At 37.3% G+C, this 25,735-nt stretch overlaps 2 protein-coding genes across 2 annotated transcripts in view; one reads left to right on the top strand and one right to left on the bottom strand.

Moving 5' to 3' along the window:
• Positions 1-500: 500 nt before the first annotated feature.
• On the top strand, positions 501-11,869 carry unk (RING finger protein unk). The gene is made up of 6 exons (XM_074088904.1): positions 501-867; positions 971-1,180; positions 4,286-4,569; positions 5,116-5,216; positions 6,732-6,969; positions 7,301-11,869. Exons 1-6 carry the CDS (start codon positions 809-811, stop codon positions 8,392-8,394), a joined length of 1,986 nt encoding a protein of 661 aa, XP_073945005.1. The 5' UTR covers positions 501-808; the 3' UTR covers positions 8,395-11,869.
• Positions 11,870-16,928: 5,059 nt separating this feature from the next.
• LOC141428867 (uncharacterized) overlaps positions 16,929-25,735 on the bottom strand; it is a 39,980-nt gene continuing 31,173 nt past the window's right edge. Inside the window, 3 exon segments of the mRNA XM_074088909.1 lie at positions 16,929-23,576; positions 24,202-24,325; positions 25,615-25,706. Of these exon segments, the coding sequence (XP_073945010.1) occupies positions 23,444-23,576; positions 24,202-24,325; positions 25,615-25,706 (349 nt within the window). The 3' untranslated portion in view covers positions 16,929-23,443.

The raw sequence follows: 25,735 nt of genomic DNA, 5'->3' as shown, positions 1-25,735 counted from the left end.
CCTCCTATTGGCTCACAGCTAGTAGTCTTGTGTAACATTTTTTATTGGTTGTAAAGTTATAAAATGTATCCTGTTACAAAAATGTTCATCAGTATACAAAAAAGTTTTTTTTGTTAATATTATTAAATCTATATTTAATATTTTTTTGATAAAGCACAATGACTTCTCTTACATGTTGTCGTAATCGTAATGTGTAGTTAGTTTTAGCACTTTTACGTGAATCATAATGTTTTAAATCTGAATTGTTGAATAAAAATACACATGATTAAAAAAAATACGATCGCCACATTTCGAAACTTCATTCTAACAATCTAACATATATATATTTTGTCCTTAAGTATTACCTAAATCTTTGATCTAAAATAACAAAATTGGAGCGTAATAACATACAACAGCCACGGCCTATTTTTTATTTCAGCTACACATAGTAGAATAATCTCGAGAGGAAAAGAGAGATAGCTAGAAAACAGCTTCTATGTCTATGAGAAAATCAGAAAACATTTGACGTGCGTGACAGTTCGACAATTCTGTCAAAAACAGTTTGCGTTTAGTTTATTAATTTCTTTTGTTCGATGTTGGAAAGTTGCTCTGTTTAGTGAATGAAGATAAGATTTTTTAAGTTCAAGGCCATTAAAATCCTAATGGAGCGTGTATTTCCCTACAAAAATAACATTATTTCAGTGCACTGTTTACAAATTATACCTTTCCAAAATATTTTGCATCACGTGATCTTATTGAATTTTAATTGGTCGTCGGTGAGCGTGCCCTGCGCGACGCGAGAGGCGCAACGCAATAATAGTTTTCCAAAATGCCGTCGGAATCGAAGCCTTTGTTGACAGCTCAAACAGAAAAACCAAATCATTATAAGTAAGTTTGATAATAAAATGGTTCGTTTTTGTGAAGTGAAAGTGTAAACAACTTAGTTTCTAGTGGTGTGCCATTCACTCAGCCCCGTGGTCTCTTCTTGCAGATATCTAAAGGAATTCCGAGTGGAGCAGTGCCCGTCTTTCTTACAACACAAATGTACACAACATAGGCCTTTTACATGTTTTCATTGGCATTTCAATAACCAAAGAAGAAGAAGACCTGTTAGAAAAAGAGACGGATCTTTCAACTATAGCGCCGATAACTATTGTACGAAATATAATGAGACTTCGGGTATTTGCGAGGATGGAGACGAGTGAGTATTGTAATTGCTTTGTTTTCGACGGTCACTTGCTTTCGTGGCATCAAAAGCAAGCCAGAGTCGATTATGTGTTCAAGATGCTATTTTAGACTCGAATTACATGTCAGTTCTCTTGTAAATGTCGTAAATTACGATAAAAAACTTGTTTACCAATAGTAAAATATAATGCTACTTGTTAGAGATTATACCTGTGTGTCATACTTGTTGGCTGTTTTGGATGCTCCTTGTTTTTGCAGGGTAATAAGCAAGCCCATTGTTCAATATTGAATGTTTTCTCTTAATAATCCCAGTTTGATATTGTTGGCTTTACACTTTGAATGGGATTTTAATAAGAATTGACAAGATAAAATGAAATTTGAAATTTAAACTAAAAATTTCATAGATTGAATGTACCTAGTTGGTAATAATTTTATAATGAAGGTATGACTTTTCTTGTCTTTGTTTGAAAAGCTTTTGCAAATTGCAATAAAATGTTTATTATTCAAATTGGAGTATAACATAAATTTACAATTTGGATGTATGAACAAAATGATTAGTCAGTTACTAATTGGTGTTTGTTCAGCTGGTGTGTTAATTAAACAGCTAATGTGACATAGTCTGCACAAATTTATCTATGATAAAATATAATTTATCTTGCTATTGCTTGTAACTTTGTCTGTATAAAAAGGACCTCTTGGTAATTCAGGAATAATGCAGCTTTGTATTAGTGAATGATTTTAAAATCTATTCTTTTGATGACCAGATAGCCTAGTGGTTAGAGTACCTGACTACGAAGCTTGAGGTCCCGGGTTCGATTTCCGTGTTGGGGCAGATATTTGTATGAAAAATATGAATCTTTGTTCTCGGGTCTTGGGTGCTTAATATGTATTTATGTTTTTGTATCTACATCTATATAATTATATTTATCCATTGCTTAGTACCCATAACACAAGCTTTGCTAAGCTTACTTTGGGACTAGGTCAATTGGTGTGAATGGTCCTGTGATATTTACTTATTTATTCTGTACCTATGTAGATCCTAAAGTTACTTCCCTGCATAAAAACAAACAGTACCTCTTTATTATACATCATCATCATCATCATATCCGCCATAGGATGTCCACTGTTGGACATAGTCCTCCCCTATATTATTTTAGTATTATTTTAGGACTTGTCCCATGAGAGCCAAAGCCATTTTCATATACCACCGATATGTCCCTTGTGTAGGGAAATGAGCGAGCCCCATGAGGCTGACATGATCGCCTGGAGTGTTCAAACCCTCAACAAGAATAAGTTTTTTTTTTTTTGTAAAATTCTAATTCTTTCAGAACATTTCAACAAATGGTTGGGTTTGGATATTTGCACCTCTGTTAATGTTTTTGGGACTTTTTAATAGTGGTTAACAAATTACATAATAATTGAGACAAATTACGCCAATTGACATTGGGCAAAACTTGTACCATGGGATGGCCATTGTCATTTTATTGTCTTATTACCGTACTGCTCTTTTTTTATGCAAAAGTGACACGGCACTGAGACTGAGTGCACATTTAGAAAAGGGGCTGCCGTTTATATTTATCTGTGCCTTTAAGTCTAATTTCCGTGTCACTAGTGCGGGGAAAAAATGGTACGGTAATTAGACAGGTGCACAATAAAATGAGAATGGCCAGGTGCTAGACAATGGATAGACATACATATAGATAAAAAATATACTTAAATGCATTCAGTTTTTACCTGTGTTTTCTGTACTGCTTACTGTGTGCAATAAAGAGTTATTGTATTGTATTGTACAGGGCCTGATTTGCCCACAGGCTAATAAGACTAGAGCCTAGGGCGAAAGGAATACATATAAACATCCAAGACTCAAGTACAAACATTTGTATTCATCATACAAATATTTGCCCGTCACAGGGATCAAACCCGCAACCACTAGCTTTGTAGTCAGGGTCACTAACAACTTATCTGCTATCTGGTCATCAAAAAAAAAGTTTCCATATTTTGATGCTCTAAGTGTAGTGCAGGTGTGACTACACTTTGTGTCAAAAATTCAGATGAAAAACCTTAACAGAGGTATACAAACTAAACTAACCCAATAATCTAACTAAAATATTCTGGTAGAATTTGAAGACATTCTGTAAATATGGATTGCTCCTAAAAATCAAGAGTAAATAAGTGCAGGGTGTAAATATATATTTTTTTAATTAATTTCATTCTCTATTGAAAAAAGGTTTAGTACAGTCAAGTTCTTATACTTCTGAGCTAAAATTGGAGCAAAAATATCTGAACATGCATCTACACTATTAAAAATAGCATCCTGTTCACACATTTTTGATCAAACTTTTTCTCAAAAGTATAATCAACTGTACACACTCAATAAAGATAGCATGATGACATTGAGATTAGGGTTTCTGCTCGAGCTTTCTCAATTTGGCTTTAGTCGAGACGAGAAAAAAATGCCCGGAACTCGAGAATTCTCCAGTTCCAAATTTAAATGTGCCAGTTGCAATTTTTCGCTGTTCATGGCTTTTGGGGACTGAATAATTAAAGTAAAATATTACTTTAAATTACCTAGATAGTTTGGTATCCTTGCCCACACAAAAAATGCCATAGAGATTTTAATTTGTACTCCCAAAAGTTGTTAACTCTCATGCACATAAACATTAATCTGTTCAGTTTATATTAAGTTTTCATTATTATTATTAGTTTATTAAAAAAAATTAGGCCTTGTGAAGGGCACCCATTTTTCATGCATACTTCCCAATCCGGTTTGAATGTAGCTTGTAGCCCATATGTTATGCCCGGTGTTTAGCTGACATACCAAATTTAATCCAAATCTGTCCCGCTATTTCATTTGTAAGTTTTATAGCATTTATAATACTGTAAAAACCGTTAATAGAGTCACCAATTATAACAACATATTGGATTTAAAAACCAGGAAAAAAGTCCCTATACAATTTTATAAACCAAAATCACACTGATTAAATATAACTGCACTAATAAAGCAAATATTGCTGTCCCTTCAATGTCGTTAAAATTGTTGTACTGATTTTTAGTGTGCAATAAAGAATATGTATTAATAATAATTTAGTTATTTATTGAACTTTTTCAAATTGTCCCATAGATGCCCCTACCTTCACCGAACAGCGGGCGACACGGAGCGCCGCTACCACCTCCGGTATTACAAGACGTGTATGTGCGTGCACGATACCGACACTAGAGGGCTCTGTACCAAGAATGGGGCGCATTGTGCGTTCGCGCACGGCGCCCCGGACCTTAGGCCTCCCGTGCTGGATGTCCGGGAGCTCCAAGCTATGGAGAACCCGGACGCCGCCGACGGGGACGCGGCGGCGCCTAACGCATTAGATAGAGAACGGAATTTGATGAATGAAGACCCTAAGTGGCAAGGTAATTTGCACTGAAATAATTTACTTTGTACCATAACTTTTATTAATAAACGATTAAGATTTGTGTTAGTTGAGGGCTGTATTGTCTAATGCGTGACGCTCGGGATCGCATTCAGCATCAGAATCAGAATCAGAATTAATGTACGGACTCTGTAAAGAACTTGAAAATTGTTGATAAATACAGTAACCCATGCAGGGTTACAATAACTGAAAGAGTGATATTTTCTGATTGGAAAAACTGTATTTTCTTCCAAAATAACTTTTTTTTTCCTACATATACCTATACCACGCGCCATATAAATCTGCCTAAAAGTTCATTACTTAATACTCAGTTTTGACGCATTTTTGAGATACATTTTTTATGCGACGTCTTTACGTTACTCCCGGATTGTGTTCGAATAGCTTAACGGTATAGTGCATAGGCACTGAATAGTCAATTATTGGTATTATACCTTTATAGTTTTTGTGGTACTAGTTGTGGCAATGAACTTTTAGGCAAAGTTAGGCGGCGGAAGGTATAATTAGTCACCTGTTTTTTTTTTTTCAGATACAAATTATGTGTTATCATCATATAAAACGGAGCCATGTAAAAGACCTCCTAGGTTATGTAGACAAGGGTATGCTTGCCCGCAATATCACAATAGTAAGGTAAATATTGCTTATTTATTATATTTATTCTCCACATATGTTTAATAAAAATAAAAATAATTTAAAAATAAGATGTTCGCGTCTGACGTCGAATTATGACAAGAGATTCATTAGTCATCAAATAGATGCATCTAGCTAGATCATGAAAAGTGGCACACTTACACTGAAAAGTAAAACTAATTGAGTTGTAAACGCTGATCTAAATTGACAGTTTCTTGCCCCAGCTTAACCCACAGTAATATTTAAATTTTTTGATCCTTTTATCTTTCCATTGTAGTGTCTACTCTTGTTTCTGTTGTCCTTTCAATTGTTCAAAGGTTAACTGGAAGAGATCCCTTTAAGGGATAAGTTCGCCTTTGTACCTCTCTTTTTCTTGTTAATTGTAATTTTCATATGTTTTATGTACAATAAAGAGTTACAACAACAACAATATTTAAAACTTGTTATTTTTTGTTGTAAGTGGCCCTTAGAGCAGACAAATCTAAATGTGCATTTATTCTTTCCTTTTTAAAAAGTGTTAACAAAATTAATTAAAGTTTAACCTATTAGTGATTAATATCAAAATAAATAATACTGTTAAGGATTTTTGTCCATATTGTAAATTTAGCGAGGTTGAATATTTTGTACATACATTCGTTCATTGATGGTACATTCGGATTATTAATGTATGGGCAAAAAACTTTTCCCAAAATATTTTACTCAAATTATCATATGGCAAAAAAACATTTGCCAAAAAAACTTATCACAATTTTACAGTTAATTTTTTTTTTGGCAAATTGATTGTTTCACAAATAATTACTTAGTCATGTTTCATATTACCAAGTATTATTTAGTCAAATGTATGGTTTGGCATAACATACTCTTCCCAAAATATCGCATGATATAATAACCTACTTTTCTGGGAGCAGTTCGTTTCCGTGGGGGGCGCAGTTCTAACCTAACCTAACCTACTTTTCTGGTAGCAGTTCGTTTTTGTGGGGGATGCAGTCTAAACTCATTTCTGATAGCAGTTCGTTTCTGTGGAAGACGCAGGTCTAACCTAATCTAACCTACTTTTCTGGTAGCAGTTGGTTTCTGTGGTTGGTTTGTGCGAAATGTAATTTTGAACAAACATTTTTATGGAATACAATATTAGCCGAAAGAAAACGTTTGCTTAATAAACGTTTGTCGTAATAAAATTTGACAAAGTAAAATTATGCCAAATGATAATTTGACCAAATGAATAAAATGCGAAATACGCTAAAGATTCGTTTGGGAAATGAAACTACTGCGATAAGTTTTTTGGGAAGTGAAATTTGGCCAATATATTTTGCCGAAACGGCAGTACACCGGTACATTAATATGTTAGATATTTGTGTTTTGCCTGGAAAACGGTTAAAGAAGACAATCTCAAGCAGGACTGTAACGGAAATCGGACCTTTCGTCAACGGCACCAACTAGAGATATTTTGTTAGGAAGAAAAACGTATTTTTTTTAAATGTCAAAATGGAGGAATCATGACAAGTCCATTTCCAGGATAAACGTAGATCGCCGCGCAAATACAAATACCGCAGCACCCCGTGCCCCAACGTGAAGCACGGCGAGGAGTGGGGCGAGCCCAGCAACTGCGAGGCGGGCGAGGCCTGCGGGTACTGTCATACGCGCACCGAGCAGCAGTTCCATCCCGAGATATACAAGAGCACCAAGTGTAACGACGTGCAGCAGGCCGGCTACTGCCCGAGGGGGCTGTTCTGCGCCTTCGCGCATGTTGAGCGTGAGTGCTGTGCAACTCTAGTTTTTTTTTTAAACCTTATTTTCGACGAGGCTTGGGTACACTTAGGTGACTATGTCAGCCTCACAACAACAACACGTCTCTGCTCAGTACTAGATTCTCTAGTCTAGGCTAAAGCATGTCTACTGTTACACAACTCTACTGTTACACAATTCTATTTTTGGTCCAGTTATTCCTGATATATATTCTTATTTATTCTGGTCACACGTCCATATGTTCGTATGATGTTATTGAAAACTCGGATATTTTTAATTTCTTGTAGCTAAGGTTCTCGTCAAGAACGATTCTTATCATATTTGTTTGGTATTAACAGCGGAAGAGTTGTCCGCGGCGCGCGAGCTATCGGCGCCGCTGGAGTGCGGCACCAACCTGGCGGAGCTGCTGTCGTCGGCGCTGCCCGAGGCGGCGGGCGAGGGCGCGGGGCTGCTGGGCGCCGCGCTGGCGCTGGAGCGGCGCGCCGCGCCCTCGCCGCCGCCCGCCGCCACCAACGGCTCGGGCGACTCGGAGTGCGCGTCCACCTCCAGCGGCGGCTCGAGCGGCGCGCGCGCGCCCGGCGCGCCGCCCGACAAGCCCGCGCCGCCGCCCTCCGTGTGGGCGCAGGCCGCCATGCTGCAGGAGGTGGTCGGCAACGCGCTCGACGACATGAACCTCGACGACCCGCTGTCGCTGGTGGCCGCGCTCGACCGCGACCTGGCCGACGGCGAGCCGCTGCTGCCGCCCTCCGCGCCCGTCAACATCCCGCGCGCGCACCCCTCGCTGCGCGCCTTCAGCCCGCCCGCCGCCGGCTCGCCGCTGCCGCCCTTCCTGCGGTACGCGCCCGACGCCGAGCGGCTGTTCAACTCGCACTCGCACTCTCACTCGCACGCCACGCTCAAGACGGGCAGCTACGGCGGCGGCGGGTTCGAGTTCGCGGGCGGGTCGCCCGGCCCCACGCCGGAGCTGTCGCGGCTGCGCGACGAGGTGGTCGCGTCGCGAGCGGCGGCCGCGCGCTGGGACGAGCGCATCGCGCAGGCGCGCTCGGCGTGCGGCGCGTGGCAGCGCGAGGCGGACGAGGCGGCGCGCGCGGCCGCGCTGGCCGAGCGACAGCGCGACGAGGCGGTGGCGCGCGCGCACGCGCTGCGTCGCGAGCTGGACGCGGCGCGCGGGGCGGCGGCCGGCGCGCGCGCGCGAGACCTGCGCACGCTCCCGCTGCCCGCGCTCAAGCAGCTGCAGGCCGCCGCGCGCGCAGACCTCGAGGAGATAGAGAAGGTGCTCTACCTGGAGACCGCCACCAAGTGCATGGACTGCGAGGAGCGCCCGCGCGCCGTCACGCTCGCGCCCTGCAACCACTACGTGCTCTGCGACACCTGCGCCCGCAACGCCGACGAGTGCCCCTACTGCCAGACGCCCGTGCAGCGCCACCAGTAGACCAGAGCCAGAGCGCCCCGCCTCGTCGAGGGACCACGCTGTGCTTGGAGACATCACTTAAAGAGTAACAAGTGTTCTAAATCCATGGCGTTTGAATTAATTCATCGCAAACGATCAATTTCTGTAACTTAAAATTGTATTAATTGCAGTACCTCCATGGATACAATTTAGTGATAGAAACAACGAGGCGCGAGAAGTTATTAATTATTATATTACGGAAGCGCCAATTTACATTAAAAAAGGCAATTTAAAATGTCACGTTTAACCGATAAAACAATTCATCGATTTATTACTCGTAATGTTGCCTATCTTTGATAGAACTTCTCTGGGGTCAACATTAGTGCAATTCACAATCTGAAATATTCAGCAGCGACAACTAACCAGCATTAATATTGATGAAAACTGATCACCAAAAACGCTTGTAAAGTCTCCAATGCATAGTATTGTTCCTCTCGGAAGGACGTAATAGGCCGTGGGCAAGGACATCTTATCGGGTGTTCGTGTTGTAACGCCCCATTCAGGGGGTGTCGTGGGGACGCTACACCAGTTCTGGCCCAGCATTAGCCAACGAGAGGGTTGTACTCTAACATTCACAAAATGGTCGTCTCTCGGGGTAATATTGGCAGTGTGTGGCCGGAGACTGCGTCCGCTGGCCGCGCCGGTTAGCTCGCTGCGACGATCTACTTCTAATTAGACGTAACGTAAATTGACGAGACATGTTTAAATTATGAGATTTTTGAAACAATATAAACGAAGAGGATTGTGTAGGACGAGAGGCGCGGTCGACCGATCGCCGCCAGAGCTCTCTACTCATTTAGTCTTTCGAATAGCGCGGTCGGTGAGAGCGCAGCGAGTAAATACTTTCCTTGATATTTTTATATATGGGTAGATTGGGGTGTAACGTGTTATATCACTTGATAATAATGATAGAATATTTAATTTTAGTGAAGAGCAAGACTTATTCTAATAAATTTATCGAATGAATTTATATTACATGGACTAGGGTTTCTCAAATTAACTGCCAACGTCATTACAAGATAGTTTAGAGTATATACTTGAGAAGCAATGGTAAATCTTAGTAACGGTGTCCTTGTATTTGCTGGCGTTTGCTGCTGTTCTCTTCGTAGCCAGTGGTCACGCAGCACGCAGCAGCCAACCGCCGCCTTCACAACTAGGCTGGACCCGCGTTGCACTCATTCTGCCCTTGGTCATGCATGATAATATTTTCATAAATACATATAGACATTATTTAGTGCATGGTTTACACAGTAGAAAGTTATAATGTTACATGATAAAATAATATGCTTTTGATGTTATATCATTTAGATCATTACTAGTGGAGTTGTTGCTTTTACTGAACACACATATTATAGGCATTTAACGAGTTTTATAGACATCGTCGCTGGTCATGCTTGCACCGATCATCGGATAGTAAATGATTCTAATTTTATAGTAATTGCTAAGTAAAGGCGTGTCTCCACATGACGCGGTGGAAGCACGGCCGCGACTGCTAACTAGAATTTATATGATATAATTGATGAATATTAAAGGTAGTTTTTAGTTTTATATCGATATTCAAACGTCATTTTGCATGTTCATTAGGATATCTAGTAGTAATAAAAAAAATCATACAATCTGAGAGTTGTTAATTTTTTCTACATTTTTTAAAACGATATTGGTAAGGACAAGTGTGACCGCAAGTTTGGTTACTGGGTCCCCAGCGGCCCCGCGGCGGGCGCCGCCCGGACCAATCGCGATCCGTTATTGATGCAAACGAGGGTACTGGAGTTAGTTCTTAGTGCATTTTATGTTTACATTCCTAATTAACTGTTAGAAGTTTTATATTTTTATTTCTCTATCGGTGTAGGTACGCATCTACGGTTCGCATTTAGTTTTAATTAGTCTGTGTATTTGTAGCCTCTTCGACTACGAGTACCGTCTTTTGGGTCAATACGATCCAACACTCCTACAGATATATATTATATATTTGTCTATGAACGGTACGAGCCTGTATGCTAACTACGCTATATCTACTACATTATACAAACGCATTTTATACAAAGTTTATTTCGATTTTAGTACACTAAAAGTAATATTTATATATTTTGAAAATCTTGAAAGTTTTGTATCGGTATATTATAAATATTATAATAATAACAAATTTAACCTAGACTTACGGAATAGATATAAGTAGTGTTTTCAAATTGTAATGGACATTATTTTTAAGTGTGTAGTTGCGAGCCGTCGTGTATCTTCTAAGCAATATGACCACAGCCGCCTTTACTCAATCAAATATAATATTACGTACTTATATATATTACCTATTTTACATAGTATGTCGACACGGTACGTTTTGATGTGGTGTTCATGATATCGGATACGATAACGAGTTTGCGTGATTTTCTAAAATTGGTGTGTTTTCAAATTGTCGAGGACGCTTCGGTTGGACTGCCTACCTGCGCGCGCGCCGCGCGCCGAGGCCTAAATCGTCACAAATAATTTTATTCATTGGTGGAGTCTCAAAATTTCGTGTGAAATCACACTGTCGTTTGATTGTCGGTACAGAATGTCCTGTGTGGCCATAGCATATATTTAGTATTCTAGCTTTTAGCTATTTGTATTTCAATGATTTTAAAATTTAGATAGTATTAGAGCCACACTTATTTTTATATAGAGTCTTTATCACATGGAGAGAGTACTTTCATTATTAAATTTGGAGCATTTATATAAAACTATGGTCTAACAAAAACTTAAACAATCCATAAACAATGCAGTAATTATTTATTAGTGACGCTGAGTTCTAGCCGCAGTTAGCAGAAAGAGTCTCAAAATGTCGTTTGTGGCCAGCGTCGCTTGCGAATATTATGTGCAATGCAATATGTTCAAGGATGTTTTTTTTATTTTACAATGAATGCAGAGTTAGTCTGTATGTGTGTTGCGGCAGGCGCTTGTGGGTCTTGTTGTTGTTCATTCTATCGTTTATTATATTCGTTTGTAAGCAAATATTTTACACTCGTATTAAAAAAAGTGTCCGTTTTTAAATGTTGCATTTTGCATTAGTTACTTTAGTTAAAAGCATTTTTTTTTTCAATTTAGCTTTCAAGTTTGTCGCGTACGCATAATATAACACTCTTTTATATGTTTTATTAAAATGTTTTTTTTTTCAATTATTTAATCTTTAGGTAGGTAGCTCCAACAAATTCTTTAAAATTATTATTGTTAAATTAGAAATAGCTATATTGTAGTAGAAAACAAATTGCGATTCTCATGCTGAAGAAGATCAAATGAATTATGTTTTCAACTTTTTATATTTATTATTTTTCTGCGAAACATGCATTCAGGCTTCATGTCATAGTATTTTATATTCAAATAATTTTCAAATCCATGTGATACATTATGTGTAACAGAGATGTGAAGATTATAATTATTACTAGGTAGGTAGGTTTAATAAATTTTCAATTCCATTCAATAAAAATAGTGTTTTATTTGAAAAAAAAACCCGGACTATCCCTGATGCATAATAGATAAATTTATGTATAGTGCATATTTATATTATGTATTTTCTTTACATATAATAAAGCTAAAGAGGACCGAAAGTCTGTAAGATGGAAGATATTCCAAAATAAGTTGGTTGGGGATACTTAGAATCGATAGAAGAACACGGTCAGACAGTTTTTAGAATTTTTGTCTGTTTATTGGACCATGCATCATGTGAAAACGGCTGAACGGATTTTGATGCAAACTTTACTGTCAAGAAGATCCCCGGCCAGGTTATGGGCTATAAAAATTCTAGTCCTAAAATTGGCCTCTACACTTTATTGAGTTAAATTTGTACTGAATCTGATGGCGCTACTAATGAATGAGATGTAGGTAAACTTTTTTTTTTCCAATAGTACTACGACTATCGAGTACCCTGCTACACTAACAGATGGCGCTGAAATTAATAAATACGTTGTAACATGAATAAGCCACAGGAAGGATTTTGGAAGTGGTTGTCTAAAAAAAATTACTAATGCTTTTTAATATTTTTTTTAGTATAGAAAAGCCAATTACTTATAAGAAACTTAATTCAATACTTTTCTTTATATTAATTATTGAAATTATTTTGATGACGTCATAGTTGAGTCTCTGCCTCACCAATGCTTATTATTTTCATAGGTTTCATCTGTATTGTTCAGCACCAGTATTACTATCTATTTTTATTTTATTTTATGGCCTGGTTTACTACCCACATTTACTATCTAATCTGATTGAAATGAATACTACTATCTAATCTACATCTATGGTGTTGCCAGCGTAGGTGATTTGTCGCTAATTAAGCTTTTCGGCGTGGAAATCGCCGACAAAATTCTAAATGGCGACTGGTCGCCTTTTAGGCAGGCTACTTGAAGGACAAGTTCCTTATAGTAGTTGAACGAAATAATCACACTCAATACAAGCCTAAAAGTCCAAATGCCAAAGCTTCGATATTATGTGACAGATATTTGTGTTGAGATGCCATATCTGTTTGTGTTATCTTAATAAACAAAGACGGCATCACATTTATCCCGAATGAAATTTGGTTGGTTGTTTTTTATGCCACGTCAATGAAAAACACGATGTCATTTTCGGGAATTCCCACGAAAAATTGTTGTTTGTTACTTCTTCACGCTAGAATGGCTGGACGGATTTGGATGAAATTTGTATGTATATAGTTGGACGTCTGGGATAGCACATAGGCTACGTTTTATCCCAATATTCCCACGCGATAGGAATAAAATCTATAAAAAACAACCGCTGGGTTTAGAGCTATGAAATTTTGAACAGTTTGCTGTTATTACAACGTCAATGAAGACCACGATATATATTTTGGGAATAGGGAATATTACTGCAATTTTCTGCCGTCAGAGTGTAGCACTAGCACAAAACCGTAAACAGTTTTTTGAGTATCTTAAACGTCCGTCGGATGCCATAATATCATATTACTTCAATGTCATTTTTGGAAATATAGCTCTGTCATTACTAACGATGTAAAAATCATGTTATTTTGTTACTAATAAATATGTCATAATTTCTATAGGTACTAGGTAATATTCTTTGGTCATGATCCGTCATGGCGGCAAAATATAAAAAGAACTGCCGTTGTCATGAAGGTTTGCGCTAGTGACGCCCCCTGCGCAGAGCATAAAGAAAAGCAAATTGCCTAACATGCAATGCATGCATTGTTTATAATTTTGTAAAATCCCGGAATTTCGATAGTAACTACCAGATCGAATAGTTTACGTGTGCGTAAAAGTATTTTATTTGAATAAAGTATTTTGAAAATACCCATTTTGTATTTAAAATATTAAAAGCAAAAGTATTTTGTATTTTGCATTTCAAATAGCACAGTTAGAAAACTATTTGCATTTTGTTCAAATACTTTTTTAAAACCATTTTGGACATCTCTGCTTCTCCGACACATAAAATTTAACAATTTGTGGCGAAAAAACCCCTCAGAGCTATGAAATTTGAGACCTGATATGGAATAACTACTTTAGGCTACTTCAGTTCAAATTTGGCTACATTAGGCTACTCAAGCTGCGAAAAATGGCGCTATCAGGTTCCGAGTTGTTGGCAACACACCATGCGGCAGACTGTCATTGTCATTAGCTAGTGTCAATGTCAATGTCATGGCCACATCAACAAACTATAGACTTATAATGTTAACAACATATCAACAAAAAAAAAGTTAAACAATTTAGGACTGGGAGTCGCCTCGCATTTTATTTATACGCGTTAAGTTAACCATGCCTTCCCGAAAAAAATCGAATCTTTCGCGAAAGTCCCGCAACGCATTGAGGCTACAAGCTGCACGGTCTCAGGAGTCTGAGAAAGACCGCCGTGAGAGACTCAGTGGCGCTCTAGCCAGGCAGGCCGCTTCGCTTTCGGCTGAAACGGCAAGCCAGCGCGAGTCTCGTTTGCGATCCCAAAGACATCGTATGCAATCTTTGAGATCGCTCAAAACTAGCGACGATCGTGATTCTAGACGAAGCCGCGACCGTGATCGACATTCTTTATCCCGTGCGTCGGAGACGTTCACGCAGTGCGAAGAACGGTGGACCGCTCAGCGGATTTGCACGACAGACGCGCGCTCAACAGTAAGTACAGTTTTAAGATCTTTATCACAACATTTAACGCAATGAAGAGTGAGTACTTTTGACAATTCACTACAAAATCAAAATGATTGGCTTTCTTTAGATTATATAAAAGGAACTAATACAAAGAAGTAAAAATAATTTCATTGTCAAATAATGAGATACCTATCATGTACAAAGGCAAACTTATCATCCCTTTACAGAATCTCCATAAGACAGCACATAATGTATAACAAACTAAGATAACAAAACATAGTTTCAAGGTTTCAAATAGGCATGTTCCATTTTTTTCTTTTTAATATTTGGCTGCATTTGAAAGTCAGCACCGTGGTTATGTACCTCTGAGCTGACAGCTCTTTCGGCTATCTATAAGTATACCTAGACTAAGTTAATGAATGTTACCTACAAAGTTAATGTATATTGCCGAATAAACATTTTTGTTTTTTTTTTGCATGTTTTCTTTCTTTCTCAATGATTAGATAAAATTATATATATATGTATATAATTTATTTCAGATAACTATGATCCATAATTTGTTTGCTACATTACATTTGCATCAGCAATACTTAACATAAAGTAGCTAAATTAAAATTAATTTTAGATAGATTAATTTAGATAGAACGATTTATGCTTTCTGTAAGTACTATGTGTGTTAACTCTAGAGTAGTTGCACATCGCCTACACTTATTGTATTTTATTTCAGGAAAACGAGGAGGAGCATGATCTCTTGATGATGACTGGAAGTGTCATGTTTATCCCGGAAAATTGAATAGTACCCGCGGGATAGAGGGTGAAGAATTCTATGCAGATGGAGTCGCGGGCAACAGCTAGTTATATAATAATTATGGATTATGGATGATGCAAATTAGCAATAGTTTCAAAAGTTGTGCCCGCAATGTTAAAAAAGTTTTATTATTACGTAAATCGGACATAAAAAGCGAAAAAAAAATACTCATATATTACAGAAAATATTTTCAGGAGCCATTTATGGCTTCATATGCTTTCGGTCAAAATGTACATTACCCAGATCTAGCTTCATATGCAGTCTATGACAAAAAATCCTAGAGGATGGCAAAGCAATTTCTTTTGATTAGATATTTTTTGTACATAGTCATATTTAATGTTTATAGTGTGAAGTTAAAGGCAAATAAATTTAGATATTTCTTTTGTCATTATAAAACATTACATTTCTCACATTTTGTGTAAGACCTGATGAACAGCTATTTTGGCAAAGGCCGTACCAGGATAAGCTAAGTGATTCAGCTCCCAGCGAGCTTCGGCTTGTAATTTTTTTGGATGGTGTGGCACCACAGTTCAGCCCCCTAAACTCTATAGTTAAAAGAAAAAAAAGAATGTAACATGATTTTTCCTTAATATATTTTTTTTCCAGCCTACCGAGATTTTAGCGTGTTGCATTATGTTGTATGTTTACCATATGAAAGGCATAAAACAAATATTATATTTTCATCAAGCCATAGAAAAAAGTCAAAAAACTGCTGACTAAACTTTTCAGATTTTTCGACCGCTCCATTTTTTTTATCAGTGGTACACCCACTAACAAGCTATAATATATATTTTTTCAAAATTATTGCTGAGGTAGAATCTACTTTGCGTTGTTATCCCTTAATTTGGCAGTGTATGCCACAATGAACACGATTCAAGACTATCTTTTTGTATTTTTTTTAATTGTAGAATTTGTCGAATTATAAGGTAACAACGAGGTTTGAATCATGAACTTTTTTAAATTTTGACAAATTTTTCCTGAGTTAATGGAGTCGGGAACTCGGGACGGATGCTTGATGTTAGGTCAAATAAATCTCGTCTCCAATTGTGTTGGTGGTCTTTTTAGTCTTTGTCTAGTTAATAGTGTTACAAAAGTCGTATTTTAAGTCCGCCTATTGTGACGATCGGGAACTACGGAACCTTATACTGAGCATGGCCCGACATGCTCTTGACCGATTTTCTGGACAATATCTGGTAGCATACAGGAACTAACAAATAATCGAAAACGATATTAAAATCTACAGCTAGCCAATTCGTAAAAAATGTGACCAGGAAAATGAAGCAGTTGAAATGCTCGAACTCAAATAATCCTTCAACTACTTCAACTGTAAATGGTCACCATTGATATTATTGACGAGTGACGACATATTTCTTATGTCTTTCTTCTTTTGTCGATATATTACTTATTTAATTATAAGTTGATTCAGGGATCAGCATTCCTATTGTTCTACCCCAGCTTGCACTATTATATTACTACATATCGTCACTACTTTGAAAAAATCTCGTATCTCAAATCAATACGTCAACAAAATCGACCCTTCAAATAAGGTGCATAAAGTTCACTTAGAAAAATTATAAATTTTAAGTTACGAGCTTTTTTTAAAGTAGTGACGATATTTGGAATGAAACATGATGCATTTTTATCTCAACGCTTTATTTAAATAAAATCTCACAACATTGCATTGATAAATCATCAAACAAAAATTGCAACTTAAGGTTGCAAGAATTTTGGACAGTACAGTCTCCATTAGATATACGAGAGCGGTAATATAGGTCAAATATCTAACACGCTAACCGTAAAGACAGTAATCTCATTCAGTGTGTTTGACCACTGTCACCGCTTCGATATATTATATGGGGTCTCTGCAAGAGTTTTCATTGCATTGATTAGTACAAGGTGAGTATAAGTTAAAACTATGCATATGAAAAACCAATACTGAAAAATATGGAGGTTTAGAGGGACGGATGATAGAGCGCGAGCGGTACGAAACAAAGTCAACTATGATTAATAGCCGCCAATTGACATTGTATTTAATTGGTTTTCAAAGGGGTCAGTACAATATGTTTTCCCACTCATTTCAATAAGCGTGTATGAAGTAAAAGCGGCACGATAGAAACAGTGTCATGTTTTAAAATGAATGTAAACAAAATACGTGCCCTTAGGACTAGATAGAAAATAAATAATCATGGTGAACCAACTTTTTGCTGGCGACATTCGAAGTCAAATAAGTTCAGTTTACAAAAATATTTTAATGTACAAATAAATAACGTATTTCATTGAACAAAGATGCGGACAAGCGAAGCCATATTTTCATTCAAACAATAGTATGGGGCATCCATGCTTCATTGATCTGTATGACAATTAGTTAGTTGTGAAAAAAAAAGTCTGCAGCAAAAAGTTAATTAACCTCATAAAGATGAGCAAAAGTGAGTTAGTTTTAAATAATAATATAAAGTTTATCATGGAATGATACGAATTAAACAGGGAAATATCGTGATGCCACAAATATTAACCGTGGCGTGGCGGCCGTTAAAACTGTTCGTGGTCAAGTTTTAACAATGGTACAATGATTCCCTAATTTTTTGTGGTTACAAAATAAATGTTTTAAAGTCTGTTATTTATAATAAATAAACTGATTCATGTCATGGCTGATTGTGTCATGATCTCATGATAAACTTTTTTGTTCATTTAATGCATTAGTTTAATCAAAACAGTACATAAAAATAACAATAATACATTTCAGCTTAATATTTCCATTCCGATTGTGTAAAATAAACAACATAATTATAACTATATAATATTATTTTCAATCCTATTTGGCATTAAAATCTAAGAAAGAGAGCGTCAAAGTTACATACTTAATTACAATAATTATGTTTTTTATATAATTCTTACCAAAGGTTGACAATCCATGTCAAATCGCCACAGGTGTTATATAATATTGGTAAGTTGTGGTTGGACGTTGAGCAGGGGTTGTCAATCTCAGTTTGTATTTTATACTGCAATAAATATATTTCTTAGCCTATATATTCGTAACCCTAACTAAAGCTTACTGTCATGGTCACAAAATATTGCAACATTTAAACGCTACTCTAGCAAATGCGTTAAATTTAAATGATTCGTTCTTTTGGGATTCCTCTCAAGTCTGTTATCCGGTCTCACCGGAAAAATACCATTAAACTACCCAATACTCGGGCAGATACAATTTTTTTGTAAGATTTTGTATAATTTAGGAGTTTAAACAGTCTATCTACTTCGTTTATTTGTTTCTTCGTTTGCTATTTTTGTATTTTGGAAAATATTTGTTAAATGATCTTTACAGATTGCTTACGAATATATCTCTAAATTAGTTTGTGAAAGCTGTCATTGTATTTCCTTAAATTAAAAAGTTAAAAGAAAACTGTTTCTACAGTAACAATAAGAGTATTTTGTTAAGATTGTAAGTGACATAGGTACCTACTTCTTCAAAATAGTAAGTCATAACTATTTTATGTCCATATACATTTAGTTTTAATGAATAATTTGTATGTATATAATTATTCAAAATAATGAATATGCCATTTAAAACGCGTTACTTTGTAAGAGTTTCGTTACCAGTTACAACATGATCAAATAAACTAATTTGGACGTCAAGTTATCTAAAAAAAAAAAATGTACCTACTAAATTTTTTAGAATTCTTACTTATGTTTGAGCGTGCCAAGCGTAACACACTTAGCCTAAAGGCTTCAAAACCTCTAAAACTAGCTTAGAATAGGTGCGTACACTTAATTAAATAAACGAATTCACTCAATAACAAGAAACAAGTTTTGTAACAAGCATTTGTTCGTTTACTAATTAAGTATACGCCCCACCCAATGTGCGACATCTAGTGGTCAGACTGAACTACGTGCGTCTAACACAAGGCAATGTGCACTACAACTATGTCGAGTTGGCTCAAACGTTGGCGCCAACGTTCCGGTCATTGGCCCCTTTGTGAAATGCGTCCGATGCAGCCAACGCTGTAGCCAACGCCATTCTCACCACAAACACTGATTCAAACATCTAGTTGTCTCGCTCTTGGATAATGCGACTGAGCGGAATGATGCTATTTTTGGATAAAATGCACATTTCTTTAAAATGGTCGCGATGCTCTTATGGTTTATTATCATTAATAATTGTTGATTCTTGTCTACTATCTATTTATCAATGTAAAATTCAAATATATCTATCTAAAACCATTCTTAAGTTGTGGTTAGAAATTGCATTCTAAATTCTGGTTTTTCAAAATGAAAAATTGCTTAGTATCTTTGTGCAAGAGCAATGCATCCATCCTGTTCCAATTACCTCAGTGTGAAAGGAACGGACACAGCTGTTTCTACAATGGCAGTGGATTTAGATCAAATTGCTGCACATAAAGTTTATGCTCCTTCCGACTCTGACGTAAACATACACCCATTACATTACACTTTCCCAATGAATTACGCGCGGCATTATTTCTCAAATTACAGAATAAATTACTAAGTCATGAGGTACTTGTTCTTTGTAGGGGTTTTTCTAGGCCGCTGTAATATTCTATTTTTTTTTACAATATTATCACTGCCTACTTATTTTCCATTCACGACACTCCGTAACGAAGAAATATTCTTAGTTCTAAAGTTTAAACAAACTAAATATGTTACATTTTCTCAGCACATTATAACTCAAGGCAAATTTTTTGAATGCTTTAATTATGTAATGGCAAATAAAAATGGCACGTCGTAAATTTAGTAACTAGTACAAAGTATGAAAACTAGTCATCGAGTCCAGGTTTACTCGCATTTCAGGGTCCACGCTAGCTGGCACGGGTGCACGGAGCGCGCGCAAGCCTGCAGGCGTTGGCGCAGAGCTGCAGGTAAAACCCGTCGCACTGCTCATACTATTTGTCAATAGGCGTCCACTCCACCCGCTCCATGCAAAACGCGTCAGCTAGCGTAGACCCTTAAGTAGAAAATATAGATATTCTACTTATTGCCACAATTCAATATTGACCCGAATATATTGCGCTTAAAGAATCTAACACGTAAAAAATAGACGTAAAAAATCTTAAGAGAGATCGAAATAAATGCGTCAAATTTAATGGCCAGTCCGAAATGAGAATAAATAATTTTTGGTCTTATCCTACGCGTGTTAATCTAGCCCCTAGTCCTTACCGCTTAAGCACTATCGTTGTTTGATACAAGTGCACTTGTTCCGAGGTACGTATAAGTCTTCAATTCCAAATAACCAACATCTCAACAACTCTTAATACCTTATTATCATCAAAAGGACTCGAACACTGGCTGCTGTACATGTATAAAGCTTTCCTTTTTAGTAATTCTTGATCATTTCATTAAATGTGAAAAAAATATTTAAAATATGATTATAAAACAAACGAAAAAGGTGTCCTTTAAATTAGTGCACACAGGGTGAAAAAATCCCAACTATCCTGACGCAGTGACAAATATTATGTGTTATATTATAAAGCTTTAAAAGTGTCTAAAATCTTACTTACTTAGGGAAGGTTAAATTACAAACAAATTACTGATCAAGCCTTACAGTCGATATTAAATTATACTTAAGATACGTATGTTGAGCCCATACAGCTTTTTCCCTTAAAATAAAAATAAGTTAATATTCAAGTAATCACCAACCGCAGTTAATTTAATTTAGTTATATTAGGTATGTAGGATTTCACTCAATCCAGTGAAATACAATTGGCTAAAAACAGTTTTTTGAAGAGGTGCAAGTGCAAGTTATATTTTTTAACTAGAAAGAAAGTTATTCTATGTAGAAAGACATGGTGAATGCGATCGCAAGCGCCCGACCGTTACACAATACTGCTAAAGGTCTATCGAAAAAAAAAAAAAAAAAAAACTGCATCTCTTTAAAAGACTTCCAATTATCAATCTTACACACTTGATTTAAAGATTCAATATATTTTGCGACAAGAGGCCATCCGCTCGACGTACAAATTTCCTGTCATTCACAACTTTATACAAATTGCCATAAGTTTATTTGTCATATTCCATCCGACATGGAATTGAACTGATTAATTTTTCACACTACGCATGAGCAATATAAATACATAGAAAAAACCTACAGTGGCATTCGATCTAATGATTATTAAAATAAAAAGCAATTTAAAATCACCAACTCGAAAGCCATGAACACTCTCAACAGCAAATTGACAACACCCAATCAATCTTATGCCCTAAATTTAGACACAAAAGTTGTGTCTCAATGAGACAAGACTAATTGGCGCTAATATCGTGAAATCCGTGTGACAGCTTTAACATATGTGTCACATTTGTGATTAGTTAAGTAACTACAGTACCCGGCCATAAAGATTGCACTTCGGTCTTTGGAAAGATACTCGGCTAATTTCGGCTTCGTAGAGCGCTGTCACACACTACTTATGTGACGTTAGTCAGTTGTTGTACAGGTGCAATAGAGTACGGACGCATTTAGATGAAAATATATAATAAAGAGTTGTTGAAACCCCCCAAAATTTAAATTGTAAGATGGCATCTTTAGGACAAAAGAGGGAACTATCCTTTTTCTAGTAGTTGCAACAGCTCTCTATAGATATCCGAAGTTTACATGTCATTAATTTGACGTAAACTAATTAAGTCCATAAAGGTGCAGTATTTATTTGATATAGAACGTCACTTAATAAATACGATGATTGATGGACGGTCGCCAGTGTTCGGAAATCGTCGTGAACAGCCAATTGTCTTTTTCCAAAGACCGATGTGCAATCTTTATCGGCGGCAGCAAAACTGTTACGGTCAATCAGACCTCACGATACTAACGCCATCTACCGATATTTCGCCTGTCAAGAAACCGTCATTGTCTACACACGTAGAATAGTACTGTCAGCGTCATAAGTAGAGATGGGCCGAACATGGGTTTCACCGAATACGAAAGGTCTCCGGGGGGGCTTTCGTTTCGGGGCTTTTATCATGGATATTGCGCATGTGCGGATTTGGAAGTTGACTTTTTCAATTCGAATTGATACCCATAAATAAATATAATTCCTTTAAAATTAGTAATTATTTCCATAAGTCTATTTTAATGAGTTTCTTTTAACATAACACAAAGCCTCACTGTACCTCATAAAAATAACACATTTAACACCAACCCATACATGGCTCAATACAGTAAAAAGTTTGAGTACCACTTTGCCGAACATTCGGTGATTTAGCCGGAAATAAATAAATAAATAAATACGAATATTCGGTAAACATGTCGAATAGAATACCGAATATAAAACGAATATTCGGCCCATCCCTAGTCATAAGTAGATATACACTGTAATGTAGATCCTGGTTTATTGTCCCGCAAATTTAAAAGATGTTTATTGAATGGGATGAAGCAGAGCTGTTTAATATTTGATTTAAAACTACGACAATAAAATTTCCTGACTGCAAGTCGCCGTCTAAACAGCCCTGCGATAAAATACGAAAATATACAGCTACCTTCTAGGCTGACAATGCTATAGACTGCATATTGAATCATAATAATAGACAAACTACAAGCATGATCTAAGCTTCCCACGCAGCAAATAAATAAAATGCTCCGTCAAATTTAACAACAATATTAATGGTTTCTGTGGCAGGTCAGTTGGAGCAGGTGAGGTCCGTTTGTCAACTTCGACATTTGTGACACGTTTGGGATTGGTTATGTATATCTATTCTAAATTGACCAATCCCAAGCAAGATTATAACCTCAAACAGACTTCACGATACTAACGCCATCTAGCGAAATTTTGCCTGTCAAGAACCTCACATTAAAATTCAATCAACCATTAACGACACAGCGATTTATCATTTTCATCATACCAGTATAGTCAGCGTCAAATTTGAGAGAGCGGGCAAGGTGCTTAAATATATCTGAACAAGTCGACAAGTTAAGGGTGTTTCAAGATATTTGAACACCTTGGCCGTTCCCTTGTATTTGACAAAGACTATACAGTCAATTAAATGCTAATACAAATCTTGAGTATGGTGGTAAGCCGCTATCACCATATTGCTTCAGTAAACCAAAGCATCAATAATTCAATATGACAGGCAGAAAATTGTATCCTTCGTACGCAAATGCCAGTTTAGGACAGTTCGCATTCTTCAACTATATATCGTGGCTTACTTCGGTTCAGACGGAGGTGCCGTGGGAGCGATCCGTATCTAAGGTGACGTCTTCAGGGCTGGCCAAGTCGGCCCGCAGTCGGACCCCGCGGCCCGTTAGCGTCCATCGACAAGCCGCTCTTTCTGCGCTGGGCATTACTCTGGAACAATAGTTATTTGTTATGCAAGGATGGAAAGTTACCGTTTGGCGCGATGCCATGAAACCCGAGCAAGCGAAGATGCTAGGATTAAACCACGAGCGAACCGAGTTCAAAAGAATGCTGGGCGAAGTCGAGGGTTTCAACGTACGCGATGCTAAACAACTTTACAGTCTAGCGAAAGTTTCGCTGCGAAACCAACTTTTCATCTCACTGCAACGAGAAAAATGGTAGATAAAAGAAAAACAGTAGAATTACAGTAAATCAGTTTATTGTTTCTATTCAATATTAAAAACTTCGACTTTGACTTTGACTTTGCAATTCACAACGCGTCATTACTAATTTAATAGAATCGAAAGAAAAGTAAAGAGGTACCCAGATGATAAAACCGCTTTGCTTAATAAACTCGTATAGAATTCTAGTTGACCGTCTCGGAACCTCTTCGGTGAACCGAGTTCGTGTTGTACAGTCCCTCTCACTGTCCTATTAAATTCTACTTGATACGAAGATCGAATATTCAACTTAGTAATACAAGATCACGTTCAACACCATGTTCGAATTTCAAAAAGCGGTTTTCCACGAAGATTTCTAAGGGTAAAGAAAGCCTTTTCGAGCTCGCTGTGTGTACCTGCAGAGTGCGCCTTCTGCCTCCCTGGTGTGTTGCGAGCTGGCGTCGTCATCTAGCGTGCCCTCGCTGTTGCCATCGCTCGTGCCCTCCTCGCTGCCGCCGCCGCGGTATCGCTCCACGCCGTCTAACAAAGTTAAATATGTATTATTACGAGTATGAATAGTAATATTCAGGGGTCGGACAAAAAGGGCGGATGACGTAAAAATGACGTAATCTTGCACACAAGATGATGTTTTTATTTAAACTTCCGTGTGACATGTAGTAACAAAGTAGCATTAATGAAGTAATAAAATAAATTTCATATCGTTTAATAATGATTGATAAATTATAAGTGATAATTGTTTATGAAAATCAAAAATACTATTTGAAATCATCCTATAAGTGGTTTTACGTCATCGGCACTTTTTGTCATGCGGTAATATATCATGCGGTCAGTAGCTGTAAGTGTTAAAGAATAGTGGATTGTACAACGAGAGCATAAAACGAGTCACCCGAGCCGGTACCGCGAGAAGAGAAAATGTTTTTTATGCATAAAGTAAAATCTTCGTCTAAAACCAAGGCAATCAGGTGGTTACAGCCACAAACATAAAAGTTTCTATATATTTTTTTTTAATTTTTATTTTGTATAAAACTAAAAATCAATCAAATAAATCAATAAAACTTAATATTTATAATAGCAATGTTTGAAAAATAAAAGTTACCTAGTAACTGAACAATTTATTTCCACTGTTTTTATTTCATCTCTTCGCAATCGAAGTGAAAAGCAGAGTGTAAAATTCGAGCATTAAACCCATTTTCCCCTCGACGTGTCTATCCACCCTTGCCGTACCGGCTCGGGTGGCTATATGAACGTTTTGGGCAAAATGGCTCGTTTTATGCTCTTGTTGTACAATCTTCTATTTGTGTCGCTTATATCCAGCATAAACACGAAATTTACGAGCATGAGAAGTGAAAATGATTTTTCTTGGCTATTGGATGTTGTTAACTCATTAAATTAGTAAAACCTAAAAAAAAAAATTTTTTTTTCATTAAATTAGCAAAGCAAAACCATAGAAGAAAATAATAATGGAATGGAATGAAGACTGCGAATTGGCAAGTGCAGCGTAGGACGTCCACCCTATATCCGTCCAGATAGACTGATGACCTGGTTAGAGCCGCGGGTTCAAGGTGGATTCAGGCTGCTTCCAACCGACGCAACTGGAGGTCTATGAGAGAGGCCTATGTCCAACAGCAGACGTCCTACGGCTGATATGCTAATGAATCAAATGCTATGAGTGTGTGTGAATTTATTATTCTTTCCACTATATCGTATCTTCATAGTACTTAAATTTGTTCGGCAGATTGTTAAAAAATCGTAGGAAAATAATTAACAAACATAGTATAGTAGATATATTGCGTGAAATATGGCGTTACCTCGTCGGTCGTCGCAGTCGGGCGCGTCCTCCAAACTGCGCAAGATTTCCGCGCATAGCTCCGAGTCCAAAGGCACGGGGTTGTCAGACTCCCTGCGTGCAAATAAGAATATACATTACAT

The sequence above is a fragment of the Choristoneura fumiferana genome, chromosome 6, assembly GCF_025370935.1.
Source record: "Choristoneura fumiferana chromosome 6, NRCan_CFum_1, whole genome shotgun sequence".
NCBI classification, from domain to species: domain Eukaryota; kingdom Metazoa; phylum Arthropoda; class Insecta; order Lepidoptera; family Tortricidae; genus Choristoneura; species Choristoneura fumiferana.
Note: the sequence above shows the minus strand (reverse complement) of the source record. Positions and strands in the feature narration are given on the sequence as shown.